Below are 22197 nucleotides of genomic sequence, written 5' to 3' on the forward strand. Positions count from 1 at the left end.
ATTATGTCTCTTCACATAGTGGACAAATAGATAAAGACGTAATCTAGAGCCCATAAGATGCCTTTAGTTTGCATGTTTATTTGTTTTTCCATCTACTCAGCCTCTGAACTGAACTTGGAATAGCTATGTTGGTCAACAGTACAAAAATTGTAAAATGACTACAATTTCAAGGCTCTTAAAGCATTCCTTTATTTGCATTAGGTGCAAATGTCATAAAAGTAATGTTTGCCTTTTTAAAAATTCATAAAACACTAAGGATAGCAGTGGATGGTTGGTTACATTAATCTGCTGACTGACATACAGCAGACCTAATGTTGACTCACATCTGACCCAGCATTTTCTGAAGTTCTACTTTTCTACTTTCTTGTCACTCACCATCAGTTATTCTTAGATAATAAAATAGACAATAAAACATAAATGGCAAACTGGAGAAATCCACATCTGAGGCACATGGTCGGTTCCAAAACTCAAATCTAAAAAAAACAGGCATGTGAACATGATTTAAGCACACAAACAGTATCTGCAATGAGACAAGTATAATAATGAGAGAGCATTTTTGCTGTGCATACATAAACGCTGTACTGCAAGTGAGAGTTCAACCCTCCATACACACCTGCCCAAAACTAGGTTGTTTGTGAAGTTAACATAAGATTTAGGAATATGGCGATAATGGTGTTGTTGGCTACAATGATTTTCATCAAGAGTCATGTTTACAAAAACAGAGCCTATGTAGCACCTAATCCTCTTAGTTCAAGACACAATAATGACTTTAAAAAGAAAGTTAAGATTCAGCATGGACAAGAAGTTTGTTGTTCCTGTCATTTTCCTCAAGTTCAATCATTTTAACATTTTCCTCATTTACCCCTCTGACTCAGAGCAGTGTGTCTAAACTTCTCACATGTAGCCGCCCTACTACATGCCCGCTGGTCCCCTTCCTACTAATCTTCTCCAATCCATTGCTCCTACTGTAACTGTAGCAGTCACGCATGTGATTAATGCTTCACTGACATCGGGCACATTTCCTACCACCTTCAAACAAGCTCAGGTTACACCGCTGCTCAAGAAACCTTCCCTCCCTCCAACTCATGTGGAGAATTATCGGCCGGTCTCTCGCCTCCCGTCTCTGTCTAAAATCATTGAAAGGGTGGTCTTTAAGCAGGTCAACGATTACCTCTCTCATAACAACCTCCTTGACCCAAACCAATCTTGGTTTAAAAGTGGACACTCCACCGAGTGTTAGCTGTGACAGAAGCCTTAAAAGAAGCCAGAGCGACAGCTAAGTCCTCTGTACTTATCCTGCTCGACTTTTCGGCTGCATTTGACACTGTCAACCACAGTATTCTTTTGTCCATGCTCTCAAGCATGGGCATCACAGGGAGAGCACACTCCTGGTTTGAATCGTACCTCACTGGTCGGTCCTTCAAAGTATCCTGGCTTAGTCACACTTCTGCAGCGCACCACCTTGCCACAGGGGTCCCCCAAGGCTCAGTACTGGGACCTCTTCTCTTTGCCATATACACCAACTCACTGGGACAGATCATCCGATCACATGGCTTCTCATACCAATGTTATGCTGATGATACCCAGCTCTATCTGTCATTCCCACCTGATGACCACACGGTCTCAGCACGAATCTCAGACTGTCTCTCTGACATATCAGCATGGATGAAAGCCCATCATCTCCAACTTAACCTCCCAAAAACTGAACTGCTTGTCTTTCCAGCCAAACCAACCATACAACACAGCATCTGCATCCAAACCGAATCCCTATCTCTTGCTCCATCAAAGGTTGCTAGAAACTTGGGTGTCATTATTGATGACCAACTAACCTTCAAAGATCACGTTACCTCGGTTGCTCGTTCATGCCGCTTTGCATTACTAAACATAAGAAAGATCAGACCATACCTGACCCAACATGCCACCCAGCTCCTGGTGCAGGCCATGGTCATCTCCCGCCTTGACTACTGCAACGCTCTCCTAACTGGTCTCCCAGTCTGTGCTGTGAAACCTCTGCAGATGATCCAGAACGCGGCGGCGCGTCTGATCTTCAATCAGCCTAAAAGAGCACACGTCACCCCTCTGTTCATTGAACTCCACTGGCTACCCTTAGCCGCCCGCATCAAATTCAAGTCACTGATGTTAGCCTACAAAGTGCTTAATGGAACAGCTCCCATCTACTTGAATGCTCTTGCAAAGGCTTATGTCACAACTCGGTCCCTCCGTTCGTCCCAGGATTGTCATCTAGCAGTGCCTACACCACGCCTAAGACAATCCAAACTCTTTTCATGTGTCGTCCCACGATGGTGGAATGACCTACCGAGCGCTACCAGAACAGGGGCTATCTTCAAGAAGCTCTTGAAAACCCAGCTCTTCAGAGAGCATCTCCTATCCTAGCACTTACCTTGTACTTCCGTACCCCCTCTATCTCTGCACTTTATCTTTCTGCACTTCTTTCTATGCCTGCATCCTATCTCTACTCTGTCACCTCTGACATAGTCAGACTAGTGGGTTCCTTCTATGTAGTTTATTGTTAGCTTTATATAGCTTGTTAAATCTTCATTTGTAAGTCGCTTTGGATAAAAGCGTCTGCTAAATACATAAACATAAACATATTAATAATGCCAGCTTGTATTTGTTCTGACTGCCAGATGTGCTGTGAGTGGCATTTATGATTGATTGTTGTTTTTAACTTAATATAGAGACAGAGTTTGCAACTTTATTTTAAAACATTATTAGTTGTTTTAATATCACCAGCTGCCATTTATAGATCCTGCTTAAAACATAAATTTAATTTGTAACATAACTATTTTAAAAGCCCCATTCAGTGGATTCATAAACACTGGATTTGGTTTACATCAGTTTTTGTAAACTAGACTCCTGATAGTAGGACACTGGTTTGCAAAGAAAATGAGACAAACACTGCGATCCTTGTTGACAAAATGTCCTACACTACTCAGGAATTCAGAATTGACCCAGAAAGAGGTTCAAATTATCCATTAGAAAAGACATTTGAAGTGACATAATTTTGTGGCTTTGTTGTGAGTCTGGCTTTATAAAAACAGACTGGTTCTTAGAAGGTTCCAAAGTTAAACATGCACAGACCTGGCACTGGCACCAGTTCTGCACCAGCATCTTTTCAAGAATTACAAGAGGACTGGCTGTAATATGGACGACGGAGATGAGACCTTAGCAACTGTCCCTTCTTCTAAGTTTCAAACATCAACATAACAGTCAAGTTTGTGTTGAACAGGTCGGAGTGTATGCTTACACCAGTCCAGTGCTTCCCACTTTACATTTAAGCACAAAGAGCAGAAATGATCCCCACAAATATGGTTTTATGAAAATAAGGCCAAGCATATTGGTATAACAGCATATGAGTCCTTGTGGGAAAACATTAACACACTGACATGGTTTTAATAGTTTTTGAGCAACAGTGGAGTTCCATTGCACAGAGGAATAAGAAAATATCACAGCAAATAAATACACAATACTTGTTAACATGGACAATTTGTTGTTGGTTTAGCTTTATCATGTTATTTTATGACACCAAGAAAAATACCTGGAGACACTTGTATGTCTCTGTCTTGCACACATACTCTCACACACAGCTTCCCTTTCTCTATTTCTCTCACACTCACATAAACACACAAACACACACAGCTCCGAGGCAACAGTGGGAGGAGTGGAGCTGCTCTCCCAATTGAATATTTGGTCCAGCTGGCATGTGCGTGTGCTTGTGTGTGTGGCATGTGTGCATATATATGTGTGTTTTAGGGCGCGTGGAGCGAATAAGCACAGGTCTTTCCGGAACCCCGGGGAGATCAGTGAGGCAAGAGGATGCGAGTATGCACACTCTCACACACACACACACACACGCACACACCCACACACACACACACCCACACACAGAGTTCTCTTTGTAAGGCGCTAAGAGATGGCGGCCAATGAAAGGCCTATTGATTGGGTTTGATGGGTGATCCAGGCCTTTGAATCCCATTAGAAGCAACACACTACTGGTGGCAACACAAGGGGGAGAGTTAGATAAAGAGGTGTGAGAGCATGGGAGAGAAGTCTAATGCATAATATACTGACTGAATCTGAACATGCAGGTTGTGTGCAAAAATGATCACTTAAGTTTCTCAGGTTATTTTCTTAAAGATCAACATCCATACCAAAGCATCCAAAGAGAAACCAGGAGAGAACAGGATAAATTGAGTCTCTTTTGGTTGAAAAACAACAATAACACTGCCAACATTTAGTTAGACATCGTCAAAGCAGTTGCTGATATATATTTTTTTCCTGTGTGTGTAGTTTCCTATGCTGTGTTTCAGAAATCCGTTCTCTTTGCCAGGATATCAAATACAGAATAATACAACATTTTTAACCCCAATTGCAAGGAGTTGAGTAATTTTGCTGGCAAATGTACTTTTTCAAAGCCCGTGTAGTCTCTGAGATATGCAACTGGGGTGGGGGGGTCTTTACAAGCATGTCTAAATTTGTCAGTGAAAGCAAATGCAACGGATGTTATTCTCAACTTATGAACAAGCAACAACCTTTTCTTAAGGTACCTGCAGGAGAATCCCATAACTATAGATTATGAAATCTGGCCTTCAGACTACATTTTCAGCGCCATTTGGTTCCATTTGGTTTAATTTATTGTTTGGTTAATTTTAGACAACACAGTTCTTTGGCTGGTTAGGTTTGTGAACCGCTTTGTTAGGTTTAGTAAAATATTATTGTTGGCTTTAAATGACACTTCTTTATAAATTAAGGTTTTTTTCTTTTAATCCAAAGCAACTAAGAATGACCAAACAAGAATATCGTACTTAATGTCTTACTCATTAGCACTTCAACATAACATTTGACAGACAGCCACTTTACCTTCTGTGACTCCCCACCACAGACACTACTGGGATTTGATCCAGGAATGGATGTACTAAAGAGGCACATTAGCTAAGCCAGGGTCAAGTACCAGCACAGGGTAATGAAATGGAAATCCACTCTTTACCATTCACATTAAAAACTGATGCGAAAGTTGTTCCTCTGCATTGAATTATAATGCCCAGGGGTCCTGTTTTGTGTTGGTCAGTGATGTGTTGGAATTGGTGCATTCATTTTTGCAGAAGAAACCAGTTTGTGACACATCTTCTCCAGCTATCTGATATCTTAACTGTAAGCTCAATGAGAAAACTGGCTATTGCAGTGTAGGGAAAAATCCTAGAGAAAAGCCGATTTCTATACATTTATATGTGTAACTGTTATTCTAATGACCTTTTTGTGCATGTGCAAAGTCCCAAGCAAACATGAACATGAGCCTTGAAAAGCTTTATCTACTGTGGATATATTTATTTTAGAGGCATGAAAAGTACTTCTCTTAAGTGGACAAAAAGCCAAAATGTTGTCTTATATGGGTGTAGTCCAAGAGGTATGAGGGAGCAGAGGAAAGAAAATTAATCTGAGGAAAGAAAATGAAGAGTTAAAGAAGAGGACGGGACAGAGATAGTTGAAGAAAGAGATTGAATTGAGCAGTCAGGAGGACCTGATAAGAGGAGAATGAAATAAAACAGGAAAGAAAATTGAGATATTGAGATTACGAAAGAAAGAGGAAAGAGGCAGAGTGAGGCAATTTAAAATTAAAGAGTGAAAAAGAAGGAGAGAAACAGAACAGCAAATGTGAACATCGTATTGCTTAATGTAGCTCTGTGGAGGAAAACAGAGAGAGAAAGCGAAAGACAGAGGAGACACAGAAATGTACAAACACTCAGGAATAGTCCTCCACTAATACCATCATACCCCTGTAGTTTCTCTCAACTTTGTATGAATGGTAACAATTTGATCATCATTATTACAAAGACTCTTTGATCAGATCATGTCTCATCAACTCAATTTGCTCTGCTGTGTGTGAATGTATGTGAGTCTGTGTGCACCTCTGATCAGTGTAGTTAAGTACACAACCTCAATGACAAACCGCAATGTCATCTCAGTATCAGTGCTGCACACCTCTAGCGTCTTGCTAATATGCAAGTGCTAAAAGCTAAATGGTATTACGTAGGCTTCTGAGACCATCCTACCCTGCGCTCCAGGCTAATATGCTAATGCTAACAGGTTATCTGATTACTCCGACTTTGAAGCAGCTTGCCTCTCAAACCACTTTGTGTATGTTAATCAGAGTGGGGAGTTACAACCTTTAAGGCCAAACTTGCTTAGGCACCCCCAAATCAGCCTGCTGTTATTTAACATCTTGACATAAAAAAAAAAACATGACAGTGATTGTAAATAACATTTCTACTTGAAAAACTGAAGATGTGTTTTGTAATGTTGATATTTTTAAGGATTTTTAAGGCCATTATGATTCAGGGTGTTGCTGCTCATTGTTAGTCCCCAAGAGTCTGCCCTTTGAAGTTGTATCTTTTCCCCTACCATAAAAATTGCAAGCTCCCTCAGACACACAATGACATACACGCAAATGCACAAGCTGATTTTTTTTTTTTTTAACCCCTTAACAATCGGGCAATTTTTGCCTGAAACTCCGAAAAAAAAAAGCATACCCAAAGTAAATTGAAAGCTGGTCTTGAACCACTTGGAGTAGAGCCCTGGTTGAGGTCTTTTTTGAAAGAGAACACTCTAAATTTTCATCCCCAACAGTCAGAATCTCGGTAAGTGCTACTGTCACAGAGCTTGGATACAGTGAAAGAGATGGATTTTTATGTCTGCCTAATTTTTCTTCCCGAATATGTGTCTTAAAAGTGACTTTAACATAAGGCTGCGGACTGAAAAACACAATGGGACTACAGCCTGAAGTCTTACTTTGTCTCACTTCAAATTTGACTGTAATACAACAAAAAATTAGTATTTTGTACAGGTTTTTCTAAGGATAGAACCAGGCTTGCCAAAAAATGTGCCAGAAGTGTGTCATTTGGAGAGCCTTGGGGGAAAAAAGGCTGCCATTCCTGAATGCTTCAACATACAGTCATGATCTTGGGCTCTAATGAAAGGTTACACTTGGGACTGTCTTATCCCACATCCAGATCCTCTGTCAGTATTACTGACAAAGAGTAACAGAAGCACAAATACATTTTGTCTATAACCAGAGCTTTGTGCATACAATAAAAGTCCACACAAATAGCATGGTCTAAATGCGCCCAGCTGTAGGGATGGGAATTGTTAAGATATCTCTTATCGGTTTGGTTCCTTATTGGTTCTCTTATCGATTCTCATCCAGTTATATATAGTACAAATATAGTACAAATGGCTTTGGTTGCAGTACCACTTTAATTTCAAGTATGCACCAACATTTTATTTATTTTTGCCTCTGTCATTTTACTTTTCCCTGCCTCAATGAAAGGGGTATGCAGGTATGCAGGAGCCTGCCTCTGATCCTGCCTCTGATCCTGCCTCACTCCTCAACTAAATGTTAATGTCAGATGGAAATTATTCACACAATATGTCATTGACATTATTACAATCAACAGGACCTGGAAGTTTTACGTTACAGGGTTCTCAAGTTTTGAATGCAGACAAGTTGGGAGGGCCGGTTAGACGGGTCGCAGGAATGGGGGTCTTTCGTTAATAATATTATTATTAGTGTTGTCGTTATTAATAACTGCTCTGCTCAGACTCATGGGAGACGTGCTTGTTTCCTGCCGTTTCCATAGCGATAGTGGTGCGCCAGAGATTTGTATATTATAATTTGTTTTCAGCGTGAGAAATACAATGTGTGGCGGGAGTAAGGATGGGAATTGAGAACTGGTTCTCGAAGATAGTAGTTAAATTCCGTGGAATCGTTAATCTGCCTGCCTAACGATCCCGTTTATAGGTTCTGCTAATGTCTGACATATTTGCGGGATAACGTCATGTGCACGCTTCGTATTTTGGCTCAGAAAGCACTCCAAAGTTTGGTTATGTTTCACCAAAAAGGACAATACTAGGGCCACTTGCAACACCTGCAGAGCTTTGATCACATCAAAGTAGGGAAATACCTCCAACATGCTGAAACATTTGTCGCACAACATGCAATTACTTTGCACGAATGTAAAGTCTTTGACACGCTGCTAAGTGATGGCGGCAATTCTCGAGGGGCAGCTTGTGGCACAGCATCTTCCGTCTCAAATGTCCCAGGTAATGCAAGGCTCTCAAGTATCTTGCATTGAGCGTGACAGTCACGCTTTTCGGTCTTTTGTCACCCACTCCTGCCTAGGGCACCGTTTCCGCTAGAAAAAATTGTCATGTGACCAGCAGGTTTTCAATTGACCGGACAAATGTTTGAAATTCCGGTCAAACATTATCTGAATTTATTGAGCTTAAAATTATAATTCATATGAAGGTTATAAAATAATGATATCAAAGCATGTCAATGAATAATCCTTTTTATTGAAAAGTATAGACTGTATCAAATTAAATGAGTGCCGTGAATTGACCACGTCAATTGTAAAATTGACACAAGCCTGCGCTCATAGCCTACATAAAGAACATAAAGAAACTGAAGGCCTATTCTCACATACAACAATTTGCAGACATAAAACACATCTGGACTGGCTCATTTCATTATAACGCGGCGTGCTGGCAACTTGATATGCTAATAATAAAGAGTCTACTGCTTTGCAATAAAAACTGAAAAAAAATCTCTTGATTTTCTCTTTTTTTTCTTTTACTTTTTACGCATTTTTGCGTGTGTGAAATGGCTGCAGCTGTTTTAAAATCCAATATGTGCATTGTATCAGCTTGAAATGCCCATAAGTTGTGTGACTTTGCTCTCCCCCAGGCAACTTCCCTGTGCAGTTTTGATGCGATTCTGCAGCGAGAAGCCTCTCCACGTTGGAGACGGGGATCACAGGGGCTATCTTGGCCAGTTTAGCCCACTCAGGGTAGATGTAGCTGAAATCTCTGATGAGAACTTTGCAGGCTGTTAAGAAGTTTAAGCCTCTGTAACCATGGAGCGCTGTCATTACAGCAATGGCGTCTCGCTGGACACTTGTGGCATCGATGAGTGGGGCTGTAGCTGCAGCCGACTTGTCCTCACTTGTATGTTGTATATTCATAAAAAGTAAGATTTAAAATTTTTTTTTTTTTTTTTATAAAATTCAAATTGTGCTCGGACTCGGAGGGAACATTTTCACCAGATATCTCTTATCCATTCGGTTCCTTATTGGTTCTTTTTTCAATTCTCATTCAGTTATATATATAGTACAAATGGCTTTGGTTGCAGTAACACCCCTATTTTCACCTCTGTCATTTTACTTTTCCCTGCTTCGATGAAAGGGGTAGCTACAGGTATGCGGGAGCCTGCCTCGTATGCACAGAATTTTTCAAACAGAATTTCATTAGCTATTCAATGCGTCACTCAAAAGTAAAATCCTAAGAATAGATGCAGATACTTTTGACCTATCAGTGAGTAATTGACAGACAGGGTAAACGGTCATCTATTTGTCACGTTGGAAAAGGTGGTGTGCGTGGCGTGATGGATATAGGACCCGGATGCAGATATTACAAAACAAAAACTTGATTTATTTAAACAAAAACAAAAAATCACGACTGAGTCTGCATACAAAACTTCTAAACTGAGACTGAAAAAACTTGACTTGGATTAAACATAAACAAAAACCTTACTATGAACTATGACCATGAACAAGGACTATGACTATGACATGAGAAACAAAGCTGACGTGACGTGACGTGACGTGACGTGACGTGACGTGACGTGACGTGACGTGACGTGACGTGACGTGACGTGACGTAACGTGACATAAATAGCTGTGGCACTGATGACGGTGAGGATCTGGCAAAGAAACATGGAAAACCTGGAAACTAAATACTGAGGGGGGTGATTGGTGATGGAGTGAAACACAGGTGACATGGATGAACCTAATGGCAGGACAAGACAAACTAAGAAACTAAGGAAAACATGGGCCAAACTAAAGACTATACTAAGAACTAAAAACATAACAAAACTAACAGATGTGACACTATTGGAACAGGTCAGATGTCAATCAAAAGTTTAAAGACCAGAGCTGTTCGGTATCATGGTGTGGCTAATACATGCATGCAAACGGAAGTTATGATCAAGAATATGACGGAAATTTCGAAAGTTGGCCGAAGCACACCATGTGTCTTTGTGGGTAAGATTTGGTATAGACTAACTATTTTACTGGAGTACATTAACTGGACCGTTGCCAACGTAACAGGACTGTTTTTGTTGGAGTTGTATCTGTTCTTAGAATACTGTGAGGCTTTATAGGTGACTTTGACACTTTTTTGTATTTGCGACTGGTTTGACATAAGTGTTTACCGTGTCTACAGTTCTGATTGTATCCTGGATTGGCATACATCATTCGAATGGCAAGACCCTTAGCGTTCCAATGGTATATAACATATTTAGGTACATATAAAGGGGGGCTGAGGAAAACCCAAGATTTGTCCTGAAGTATGCAACATCCCGCCGGCGGGACGTAAAAACTTTAAGGGGTTAAGGCACTATGAATTAATTCTCAATGGAATTCCTTGAAACATCATGTTTTTGTTCAATAGGGAAAGAGTACTCGCAGTGTAAACTCTATCATTGTAATAATATGCTGCTGAATCTGGAGAGACTGCGGACTGTGGGAGTTTTGATGACCATGAGTCATATTTTATTCACTAAAATCCCATACTTTGTAGATATTGGCAGCCAAACATGAACGTCTTCTAGGTTGCAGTCTGGTGCCCAGTGCCCAGTTACTGCAGTCCTCAAGAAACGTCTCTTATCATTATGACATTGCTGTTGCTTGTAGAAGATAGAGTAGGCCATTGTCCAGTCTTTGAGCTCTTTGGAGGAAGGAGGCTTGTTGCTTCTTAATTATTGCAAAAATCATTGTTGTCTTTGTTGTAATTTGGTGCTATATAAATGATACTGAATTGAACTGAATTGAATTGAATCCTACTTTCCAACTTACCTGGTACCTGGCAATTTTTAAGACGTGTTGAAGTGAAATGTTGCAGACTCAAAAAAGAGTCCTTGTGATCGTTGCTGTCATCTCATTGAGGACTACCTCTCCCTTAAATAATAAATATTTTTATTTTTATTTTGACAAGCTAAAAACTTTGCATCATCCCTCCCGATAATACCATTTTTTGCTATAAGACCTATGAGGGAATGGGTAATGGGTCTTATTTTGTAGTCCTTAATTTAGCTGTTCAACAGTACATGCACACTGTCCTGGGTTCCCTCTCTCTTATTTTTCTGTCATGCTGCCAGACTGTCTTTACTTTTTGACACTTTCTCCCATTCTGTCTCTCCTTTCCTCTCACACAGACACCAATACATACACAGCCTCTTATTACTGCCTGCTGTCTAACGTGCATAAAAGCAGAGCTGCTCTGCATGCCTTATCATTGTGTGATTGATGGTTGGCTGTTCTACTCTTATCGATTCTATGCTCTCCATATATTAAATGGAGGAAACTGAGCCGAATCGCTTGAGGAATAAGGCGCTGATATACGATCACTCCCTGATAGCCTGGCTAATCTGCACAACCTAATTCATTCCTAACATCAACTGGCCCTATCCCAGAGACGCAGACAGTCACGCTGTGTTTTCTGTAGCTCTGATAGATGTATTTTATGTTTATTTGCTGTGAGGTATTTCATCAGCTTATCTGGAAATAAAGTGGGGTAGAGTGGCGACTTCATCTGTAAAATTACTCAATGAGCCATGAGATTTGAAGTAATTTACAACATTTGCAGGGCAGTAATGACTGCAGAGTAGACAGATTGTAGACAATCAGGTTTTATTTGGATAGTGCTGACATATGAATGCTATGAGGGCATGGTAAAGTGATGTGGCTGATTTTTGTTTTTAAAAGTATATTTCATTCTTTATCTGTAAATGTAGTACGTACAGCAGAATGTAGTATGTCTTTTTAAGAAAGATGTGGGATTTTCACTTGAAGGGAAGGACTTAACCAGTGGGAGAGGAAGGACTCCTAGGTTTGTCATTTCCTTCAAGATGATGTTCATGTCAAATTATAATGGTTATAATATTCCAATAAAACCAATACATTCTGATAATATGATAATAAACTGTAAAATTAGTTTAATTTATCTTTTGTTAATAGTTTGACTGCTGCGTCTGATTGTCATTAAGGAGAACAAATATTTTATATATTTTATTACAAAGGGCTGCACGGTGGTGTGGTGGTTAGCACCGTTGCCTCACAGCGAGAGGGTTCAGAGCGAGAGGGTTCAGTTTCCGGCTGGGGCCTTTCTGTGTGGAATTTGCATGTTCGCCCCCTATATGCGTGGGTTCTCTCCGGGTACTCTGGCTTTCTCCCACTGTCCAAAAACATGCATGTTGGGTTAATTGGTGTCTCTAAAATTGTCCTAGGAGTGCTGTGGAAATGAACAAAATAGGAAATTAAGTACTGTTTAGAAAATTTGTTAAAAATGTACTTTTTCAGGAGTGTGTGTGGTTGTTTGTCTCTATGTGGCCCTGTGATGGAGTGGCGACCTATCCCAATGACTGCTGGGATAGGTTCCAGCCCCCCCGTGACCCGGCTGATGGATTAAGCGGTTATAGAAAATGGATGGATTGATTTATTACAATAGATTTTGAAATAAAAAATAACCTGTACATCTGACTGGAGTGCCAAAATAATGACTAGTGTCTCCCATTTTCTTTTGAGCTGTGAAGGGTTAAAGCATATCATTCCACTCATCTCCAGTGTTTGTACCTTGCTCCATAAATATTGGCGATGTGGAGATCTGACCTTGTCATGACTTGACCGATGCCATCGTCAATCTATCCTTCATTGCAGAAGGAATGTCTCCAGTAGAAAATGCAGAGTTAAATCAGGGCTGTACAGTGGTTGATGTGTGGGGATGAGCTTTTACGAAACATAAGAAAATAACATTTAGTATTTTATTTTTAGTATCACATTTTTAACAAATTTTCAAAACAGCACTTAATTTCCTATTTTCTTTGTCAAACAAAGTCAGAGTCTTTGTGAATTTAACATATTCAAATTCCAGATCAGCATGTGAAAGATTGCTTTTTGTCATTGTTCTGGCAAAATTAAGTGAAGTTACAAAACTGAAAAAAACTAAAACGTGCAGCTGAGATATACATATTGTAATACCACTTTGTCCCACTAGTTAGGACGTGAGTCAGCGTAGTCTCAAGTCTACCCTGGAGCCAATTGAAGAAGTCAAAAAAGTCTGGCAGTGGCCTATAAGAAATCTGTCTAATTGTTAGTTTTCAGTCTACAGGTTTTCATGTTAAAATGAGAGCCACTGAAAAAGAGTTTTCTTTATTTGTCTCGTTGTCCATGGGTTGGCTTGAAAAAATTAGTTGTAAATTAAGAGATTCATCTTAATCTCAAGGACACATATGGCTATCCAGGCTGACAAAGAGTCCGAGCTCTGTTGAGCCATGTATTCCTTTAACTCTCAGCAGTGATGATTTCATGAGATTCTTCATCAATAAAATTGTTTCTATCAGAGAGAAGATTAATGGAATCCTTCCCATTATTATCACTGATGTATCATCAAGTAGAGCAGCTTTAGAAGTATCTTTCGAACCTGAATTGTATTTAGACAGCTTCTGTCCAGTTGATCTTTCTGAGCTAACAACAGCAATAGTCTCTTCTAAACCATCAACTTGTATGTTAGACCCAATCCCAACCAGACTGTTCAAGGAGGTTTTCCCCTTAATTGACACTTCCATATTGGATTTGATCTGGTAATCTGGCGCTATATAAATAAAATTGAATTGAATTGAATTGAATTGAATATGCACTATACTACATCTGCAGCATGTGTTGTTTTATTTTTCACTACCTTATTAGAACGTTTCCTAGGAGAATCACTGGCCTTGGGACCAATCCTTGATTCTAAAGGAAGAGGAACTTTGTTTGTAGGATCCTGGTTAGGGTCAAACATGAACTGGAAATGGTAAAGGTTTTGTGGTAGTATTTGGGTTTGGCTGTCCACAGCTACTGGAAGTCAGTGCAATGCCCTAATAAGGATAGCTGCACAAGCTTGTTTGTGTGTGTGTGTGTGTGTGTGACTGAATAACTGTGCAGCATTTCCCACTGCAGCACAGCAGGTTGTCAGAGGTGGTTAAGTCTTGGGGCTTGAGCACCTTGAGAAACACACATACTCACTCTTACACACACACACACACACATGGATCAGATCAGTAAAGGCTGTAATGGTGTTCAGAGACCTGACTGGAGTGTTTGCCAACACTGCCTCAGGCTGTTTTGTGCCTCTATCCATCTATCCATCCAGCTATTTATCATCTATTCATACTGTATAATATCCATTCTCTTTTCTATTTTTGCTTTTATCTCTTCCTTATGCCTTGCTTGCTTGCTTTACCACAATTATCTTTTTTTTATTTTGTGAAGAGGGAGCTATTTTCACAAACAGTATATTTACAGAAAACCAATGTTCATGTTGTCATCCCTAAAAGCCTGGCAATGAAGAAGCTTCTGCACTTAATCAGATTAAGCAGTTGACTTAGAGTATGCACATGCATTTATGTAGAGGTCATATTGAAAGTAAGCACACTTCAATTGTTAATAATAATCATTTACTGAATAAGAAAATTATCAACAAGTTTAAGCACAGAGTAAAAGATGGATGTCCAGCTCTTATTTGTCTCTATATGTGAAGCAATTTCACGTTTGTTTTCAGCTTTTGTCTTCCTATACTTTGTTGATCTTTTTTATTTTCGTCTTGTCTGACAGTCTTACTGTTCCTTTTTGTTGACTTCTGAGGCCTGTTTGTACAAATCAGACCTTCGTCCTAAAAGTATCCAAATGAAAATATCTGGATATGAATGATGACCTTTGTTTCTGTGTGTGTGTTTGTTTTAGAGTTTCAAACTAAATGTGGACAGTCACTTCACTCTGAAGGAAAGCATAATGGAGGATGGCAAAGCACTGCTCAGTGCCATCACCTCCAAGCAAGCAGGTATGTTCTCTCACACATACACATTCCTCCACAATTACAACACACACACTTGAATACACACTGAAACACATATGGGTCTTCATAACCGAGCCCCAACCCCATTCCATTTATTATTAATATTAGGATTAACAGAGTGACCTTCAAAGAGGAAAGCTCATATAAATGTAGCCAAAAGAGAGACAGAGAGAGATAAAGGCAAAGAATGAGATACCAGGAGAAAGATATAAAAGCAGACAAAGACCCAGTGGCTCAAAATGGCTTGCATGGAAAACATCAACAACAAAAAAACTTTCATCATCAGCTGAGTGTCTACATTACATTGGGAATTTGGTTTATGAGTTTATGGGTTTTAATATTATGAAAATAAACATTTCACATGTGATGCTCAAAATATCTTCATTCTGTCCCTTGAATAACAACAACATACAACATTTCCCTGATTGTCTTCATTACGACAATAAGGATAATGAAGCCCATGCATCACTCAATGCCTTGTGCACTGCCACTTCGGGGCCAAAACGGATTCAGTGGATAGTGCAGTAGCAACGGGTCTACTTTAACCAACCATTCAACCACCTTTGTTAAGGCATCTAGGGTATAAGAGGCGTCACCAAAACAATGTCATCAGCTCAAGCTATTTGTAGCTTTTTTTGGTTTCTCTGTCTCTGTTCTTTTTACTTTTCTCTCACTCTTTTTTATCCCTATGTTTCCCTCTCTCAAGGTTTGAAGGATGTCCTCCATATGGTTTCCAGCCAGTGGGATCTGCTCCAGCGGCAGATCCGGCGCCAACATAGCTGGATGCTCCGCGCCCTCCACTGCATCCAGGCCCGACTTCTTTATACCAGCCAATCACAGGAGCCCTTCAAAGTCCTTTTTCACTCATCAGCCAATCAACAGCCACCCTGCGCAGCGGAAGGAGTCAAGGTAAAAAACGTGGTGATTCTTATTTCTGTTTACCTTAGAAGATTTCTGGTATTCTTCTCATCTGCTTTCTGTTTTTTCTTTATTTTCTGGTTGATATCCCTCCATTTCCTCTCTGGTTGAACCTTCTTATACCCCATTTATCTGTCACACACACAAACTAAAATAACACACACTTAGTCATAACCTTGTGTAGATATGTTTTTATGGTTTGTATTGGCTGCCATTTTATATCCTGGCTTTTATGTTCCCTTTGGTTTCTGCTTAATTGAAGTTCCTACTGAAAATCAACAAAAAAACAAAAAAAAAGGCAATGAGTTGAATATATATTCAACATTAACATCTATGGATAATCTGTGTTTTTGTCCCTCGATACTTTGAGGCAGATTATGTAGGATGTTCCTTCAAAAACTGTTAGGCAAAAGTAGACTTACTGGATTTTCTTATTTACTGCTTTGCTGTGTGACTAGCCGCTGTCTGTATTTTACTTTACTTTCACCCCTGTTGTTTTATCTCAGTATTTACTGGATGACCAGGAGAGGAGGGCTACTTTTAAATAGTGTTTTAATTTTTGATGTTATCAAAATCAGACCTTTGAAGAACTCCAAAAAATATGAATATAGCAGACATGAAACCAGGTCTATGTGACATAATTTGGACGCACTTTTCCTCCAAATTAAGGGAAGTTCATAAAAGCTGATCGTCAGTCTACTTGAATTTGTTGAGGTATTTGAATTTTGATTAAGACAAGGAAAGGAAGAGCACTTCCCAGGCCAAACATTTTTTCTCCCATTTCCTTGTTGTTCTCTTATTTTAACTTTCTTACTTCCGTCACTCTGCTAAACATTTCTTTTCTCATTAATGAGCACTTTATTCCCTTCTGTCCCTACTCCTCACCTTCATTCCATCCCATTTTCCTTACTATACTTGTGAAACCTTTTATTTTTGTGTATATCTTTTCATGCCTCATTCCTTCTTCTACCTTTCCTTTAATATACCCTCCATTTGATCCGTTTTTGCTTATTTAATCACTTTCATTTTGTTTTCTTTTTTCTTTTTCTTTTCCCTATTACCTGTTCTGCTTTTCCTTTCCACCTCTTCTCTTCCCACTCCTGCTCCAGCAGACATGACTCTGGTTGTTTTCAGATTGTTTAGTTGCAATTAGAGCTGCAGCAGCCTGATCGCTGTGATCAGTCAACAGTGACAGCCATTAGCCAGCTACCTCTTTTGTGTGTGTGTGTACATCTTATAGGGAAAGTGTATGTTTGTGTGTCTTTGTTTTTTATGTCTGTATGTGTGTGTATCCATTAGTTGCTTGCCAGTAGCACATTAACAGTCCATTCATTATCTGTATGAATATCTGTCAGCACTTAAAGCTTTGATCCGTGAAACCTCCAAACAACAGACTGAGGGGTGAACCTGCTAAATTATTACAGTTCACTGCTTTACAGATCAAACACATGCATACAAGGTTAAGCTCAGATGTTTCACATATATCTGTGATATTGTAAATTATACACTTCATGTGTATTCTGCCCAGATAAACAATGTCCCATGACTAATTGTGATTAACAATGTCCTCCTCATTCGGGAGTCATGGCTTTCAGTATTGTATCTACCTGTTTTTTAAAAGTCCAAGTGAGACCTGAAATGATTTTCGTACAAGTTAAGATTCAGGTTTATTGAAACAAACTGAAGTAGACTGGAATGCCAGTAAGAGATTTGGGGTAATTAAGGACAAAAGATCTAAATCTTGGATAGTAAATGTAAAAAAAAGTTGTATTTCACTATACCAGGAACAACTAAACATTGGATTATTTGAGAGTTTAAGACAGGTGAGATACTTCCTAGTTCATGTTTTCTGAGACAAGCATTTTCTTTTTGACTTGAGGCTATTTTTAAGTGTAAAGTAACAGACTCACTCATGATAAGTCTGCATGAGGTCTTAAGGACTGGACTATATATATATATATTTTTTTCTAGACTTTTAAAACTTCCAAAAGATTTAAGGAGTCAATTAAAAAAATCCACTCTCATGTTTGGATTCCAGAATTGGCAACCGTTTACAGTGACATTAAGATCTATATTCAAATAAATATAAGTCACGTCATCAAGGTCTTTAAACAGATTTTTAAACACCATTACAATGACTGCAAATGTCAAGTCGGCATAAATGTTACATATACAGCTGGTAAGGTTTTAGCATGTGGTACACAGACATGGTTTATTTTGTTTATAATTTTGATAATACGCTGCAGCTTTATCAGTATTGGGGTACTCTGTGTCCTGTGTAGTGGTTTTTGCACTGTGAACATTTTAGATTTAATGCTAGTCGCCGCCATATGTTTGAGAGTGATGCGCCATTTAGAACCATTAGACAGCTTGATGGTGAGCGTGGCTTCACTGTGTGTTCATTATCTGCTGGTGCTCTTTAATGACAATCAGATGCATGGCCTAATTACTGCCACACACACAGAGGTGGAGGTGTGTGTTGGGGGGGTGGGCGCACTGCAAGGTCAACTTGTGGCATCATGTTTATGTATATGTGTCTGCCTGTGTTTATGGACCTTAGTAGAGAGATGATACATGACGAACCAAGGGCAGAGGGTAGGTAAATGTTCTGCAGTCCATTTGTTGTGTGTGTTTTCAGTGGTGGTCATGATTGTCATTTTTGTTTTTCTTTGTGTGCTGGTGCATCGGTTTGAATGAATGTAACCTTGACTAAAGGGCAAATTGGAATAAAATAATTAAGCTTTGTACAATATTTATAACCAGTGGATTCACTATCAATTTTTCAAAAGATTAAATATCAACTTCGGTCTATAAATCATCCTCTTAATCTTCGTTTTTGGAGTAAGAGCTGTGGCAAATTCCATATTTCATATGATCAAACATCCGAGTTAGTGAGGTTGTAATTTACTGACTGTGACTGCATATGTCTAGGCTCCTGGTGAATACGTAACAATATTGGACATATTTTGAAGTGAAATATAATCACTATTACCTAACATATTAAATGTGGATTTGATGTGAAGATTAGATGAATGATTAAAACTGCTAGATTTAGGAAAGATTGACAAAAAAATCTATTGTAGTATTTACTACTTTGAGCATCCTTGTGTAATATTTTTGAAATTATGGCCAGTTGCACAGATGTAGCCAACATTGTTGTATTTTATTTTACCTTTTACTGTACTATATGATTGATTTCTGGAATGTTGTGATAAATTTGTACTTTGTCTATCACATTTTATATGTGTAAGAAACTTGGACAGCGTGTAGTCATACAGGCTGCTTTAATATAGGCTAACTTCCTTTGAATGTATATAAAAAGCATGTACTTTCAGCTGACATTTAGGCTAACATGTCAATATTCCATCTTGACAAACCTGAATAAAATTACACTAAGAGGTAACAATTTGTTATCACTAAGGAAATTCTGGAAAAGTCACATTCTAACCATTCTGATATTTTATTTGATAATAAACAAAAATGTTCCATTTAATATTTCGCACAGATTCTTTATTTTACCTTTTATATGTGTCACATGTTACTCTCATATTTTCAGATTCAATTCTTGTTGTTGTCAATAAACCTTTTCATATATCAGTTATGTGTTATCAGCACAAAAAAGACATCCGTATAATCTGTTGCTGTCTCTCTTTGGTAATTCACACATTACACACAAAGGGTGCTCAGTCCAGCATCATTGTGTACCTACAAACATCAAGTTGCAGAATTAGCTGAATCAGGACAGCATCATTGATTAAAACAACATCTACTGTTATGATGGCTCTGTTTTACACACATAGGCTGTTTTGCCACTGTTGCTACCTCCCTTGCCAGCTCAGAGACATCAGTGGTGGATCAACTTTGACCCCTGACTCTTCCTTCGTACTTTCACATGACACTGATGCACAACCAAGGTGCACCCCTGCTTGAAAGTCACATGTCAAAAGGCATGCTATTTCAGTGTGTTAATTTGCTGGCAATAAGTACTTTGTAGTACCTCAAGGTCCCCACAAAAGTGTGTGTGTTTCTCTTTGTGCTCATAAAGTGTGTGTCTTGATGCTTATAAGAGCATGTTGTTATTGATGTGGACATATATTGTTTGTGGTCAATAAGCAATCTTTTTTTCCATTCTGTAGTTTGCATGTATCCTTTTGATTTTCTTTCAATTTCATGCTTGTACTTAAGGTAGAAAAATATGCACCATTCATCTCTTCTGCTCTTTTTATTTGATCTGTCTTTGCATCAACCTCTCTTTCGTCACTCTGTCTTACTCAACATATCTTTCTATCCCCCATTTCTTTGTTTCTTACCATTCTTACTATCCACCCACCATCCTTCCCCATTTTGCTCTGTTTATCTTCACATCATCTCATCCCCTTTCCTAGCCTTGTATCTTTCCTTTAAGTTAAGTTGTACGGTATCTTTCCTTTTTATCCCTTCCTCCATCAACTTATACTTTCATTAGTCTTCTTTACACTCTACTACCTCATTTTTTTGTTTTCTTTATCCATCCATCCATCCATCCATCCATCCATCCATCCATCCATCCATCCATCCATCCATCCATCCATCCATCCATCCATCCATCCATCCATCCATCCATCCATCCATCCATCCCCTATGTCAATTTAAATCTCTGTAGACATTTACACTCACACAGTCATCTTTATCTTATCTTATGCCTTTTTCTTCATTGTCCATTTCTATTTTCACCTCCTTTCTCTCTCTCCATTATCCAGCTCTTCCCCATCCCGCCCTCCTGTAGCTTTCTTGCAGTCTGTTCATCTGGAGAAAGGCGATTCATATAAATGTCATGAAATATCAGAGCTAAGGTGGTGGGATTAGGGGGCAAGGAGAAGATACAGTGATACCAGCAAATATAACAGTCTGACAAGACAGCCAACACTGGGGATTAGGACACTCTCAAACGCACGCACACACGTGCGTGTGCACATACATAAGCAGATACACACTTCTGTCTGAATAGTTTTAGTTGTTTAGTTGTGTGTGTGTCACGAGGATACTGTGTGACTTCAATGCAGTGTTGTTGCATTTTAGAAAATTGTTGTGCTTAAGTGAATAGTGCTATGTTGCATATTGAAGATAAAGGTACGGGTGAAGTGTTCTGGTGAGGTGAGTGAACATGGAGAAAGAGAGAAAGGTGTTTAATAAGAGTCTGAAAGCAGTGTAATATTTAACAGCTTAGTGGGATTTGTCTGTCACATTATTGGACTGACAGGTAACACACACACACACACATAAGTGCAGAGACACACATACACTAAAAAAAAGTGAATGAATAGCTTCAGTGATAGCTGATGAATCTGAATCTCCGAAGTTTCATCATTCAAATGTTATGAAACTGTTTTGATTTTGAAATTTTGGAATTTGATAAGAACAAAATATGCATGTATATGGAGGAGGGATTAGGGAAATTTGAGAGAACCCCAGCTAGCAAGCTAGCTTGACACTGTCTATCAATACTGCATATGTTTTTGATGATGAATGATCAGAAGTGTTGCATGGATGAATGAAGTGATATGATGCTCTTTTTCTTGTTTGTCTTTTTTAAGCTATTCTTTACTGGCTTGTGTTGATTTGTCCCTCTTTTCACAATTACCCAAATGTCTTCTATCAGATTTTATCAAGTAACATACAATACTTGGCCATGCCATAGCTTATACTTTTTTTTTACTGTTATTTTAAAAACTGTTGCATGTTCTTGAATGTGGCTTTGGTTGTTAAACTGGGATTTCCTTGTTTGCCAGGCTTGAGGAAACTGGGAATCAGGTTGTCAGTTAGTGTTTTGGTATAGGCACAGGCATTCGTGAACAAATAAATACACACAGATATATATAGATATAAATTCAAATGTCATATCACCAACAATTTTTGCTCTCATGCTACCCCTATATGCACCTATTGAGTGTAATAATTGATCATATATAATCTTTAAACATTTCCATATTTGTCATGAATCATAATTTTGTGAGTTTTTTTTTCCAGTTACTCTAGGTTTTGTTTCTAATATGGAGCCATGATGGAGACATGTAGACAGCCACGACTTCTAGGTCCATAAATACATTTATTACCATTATCATGAAGTTGGGAACATTGAAAATTACGGTTGAACACTAGTCTGTTTCAGTGATTAAAGATTCTATAACTTGTTTACATTTACTTCTGACTTAGAGAGTCAGAGTAAAATCAACATTTAAGCATTTATTTTCTCTCAAACCTAACACAGTTAACATCTTTTTCAGATGGTTTGGGTGACTTTATAGTAACAAGAATGTCTCATGTTAAGCCAAGTGA

At 38.8% G+C, this 22197-nt stretch overlaps 1 protein-coding gene across 1 annotated transcript in view; it reads left to right on the forward strand.

Moving 5' to 3' along the window:
- akap6 (A kinase (PRKA) anchor protein 6) overlaps window positions 1-22197 on the forward strand; it is a 281773-nt gene that overhangs the window by 79967 nt on the left and 179609 nt on the right. Inside the window, exons 12-13 of the mRNA XM_072365052.1 lie at window positions 14853-14949; window positions 15671-15873. Coding sequence (XP_072221153.1) covers window positions 14853-14949; window positions 15671-15873 — 300 coding nt within the window. The remainder of the gene's footprint in view (window positions 1-14852; window positions 14950-15670; window positions 15874-22197) is intronic.

This window comes from Leuresthes tenuis, unplaced genomic scaffold, assembly GCF_036924035.1.
Source record: "Leuresthes tenuis unplaced genomic scaffold, fLeuTen1.0.hap1 SCAF_15, whole genome shotgun sequence".
NCBI lineage: Eukaryota > Metazoa > Chordata > Actinopteri > Atheriniformes > Atherinopsidae > Leuresthes > Leuresthes tenuis.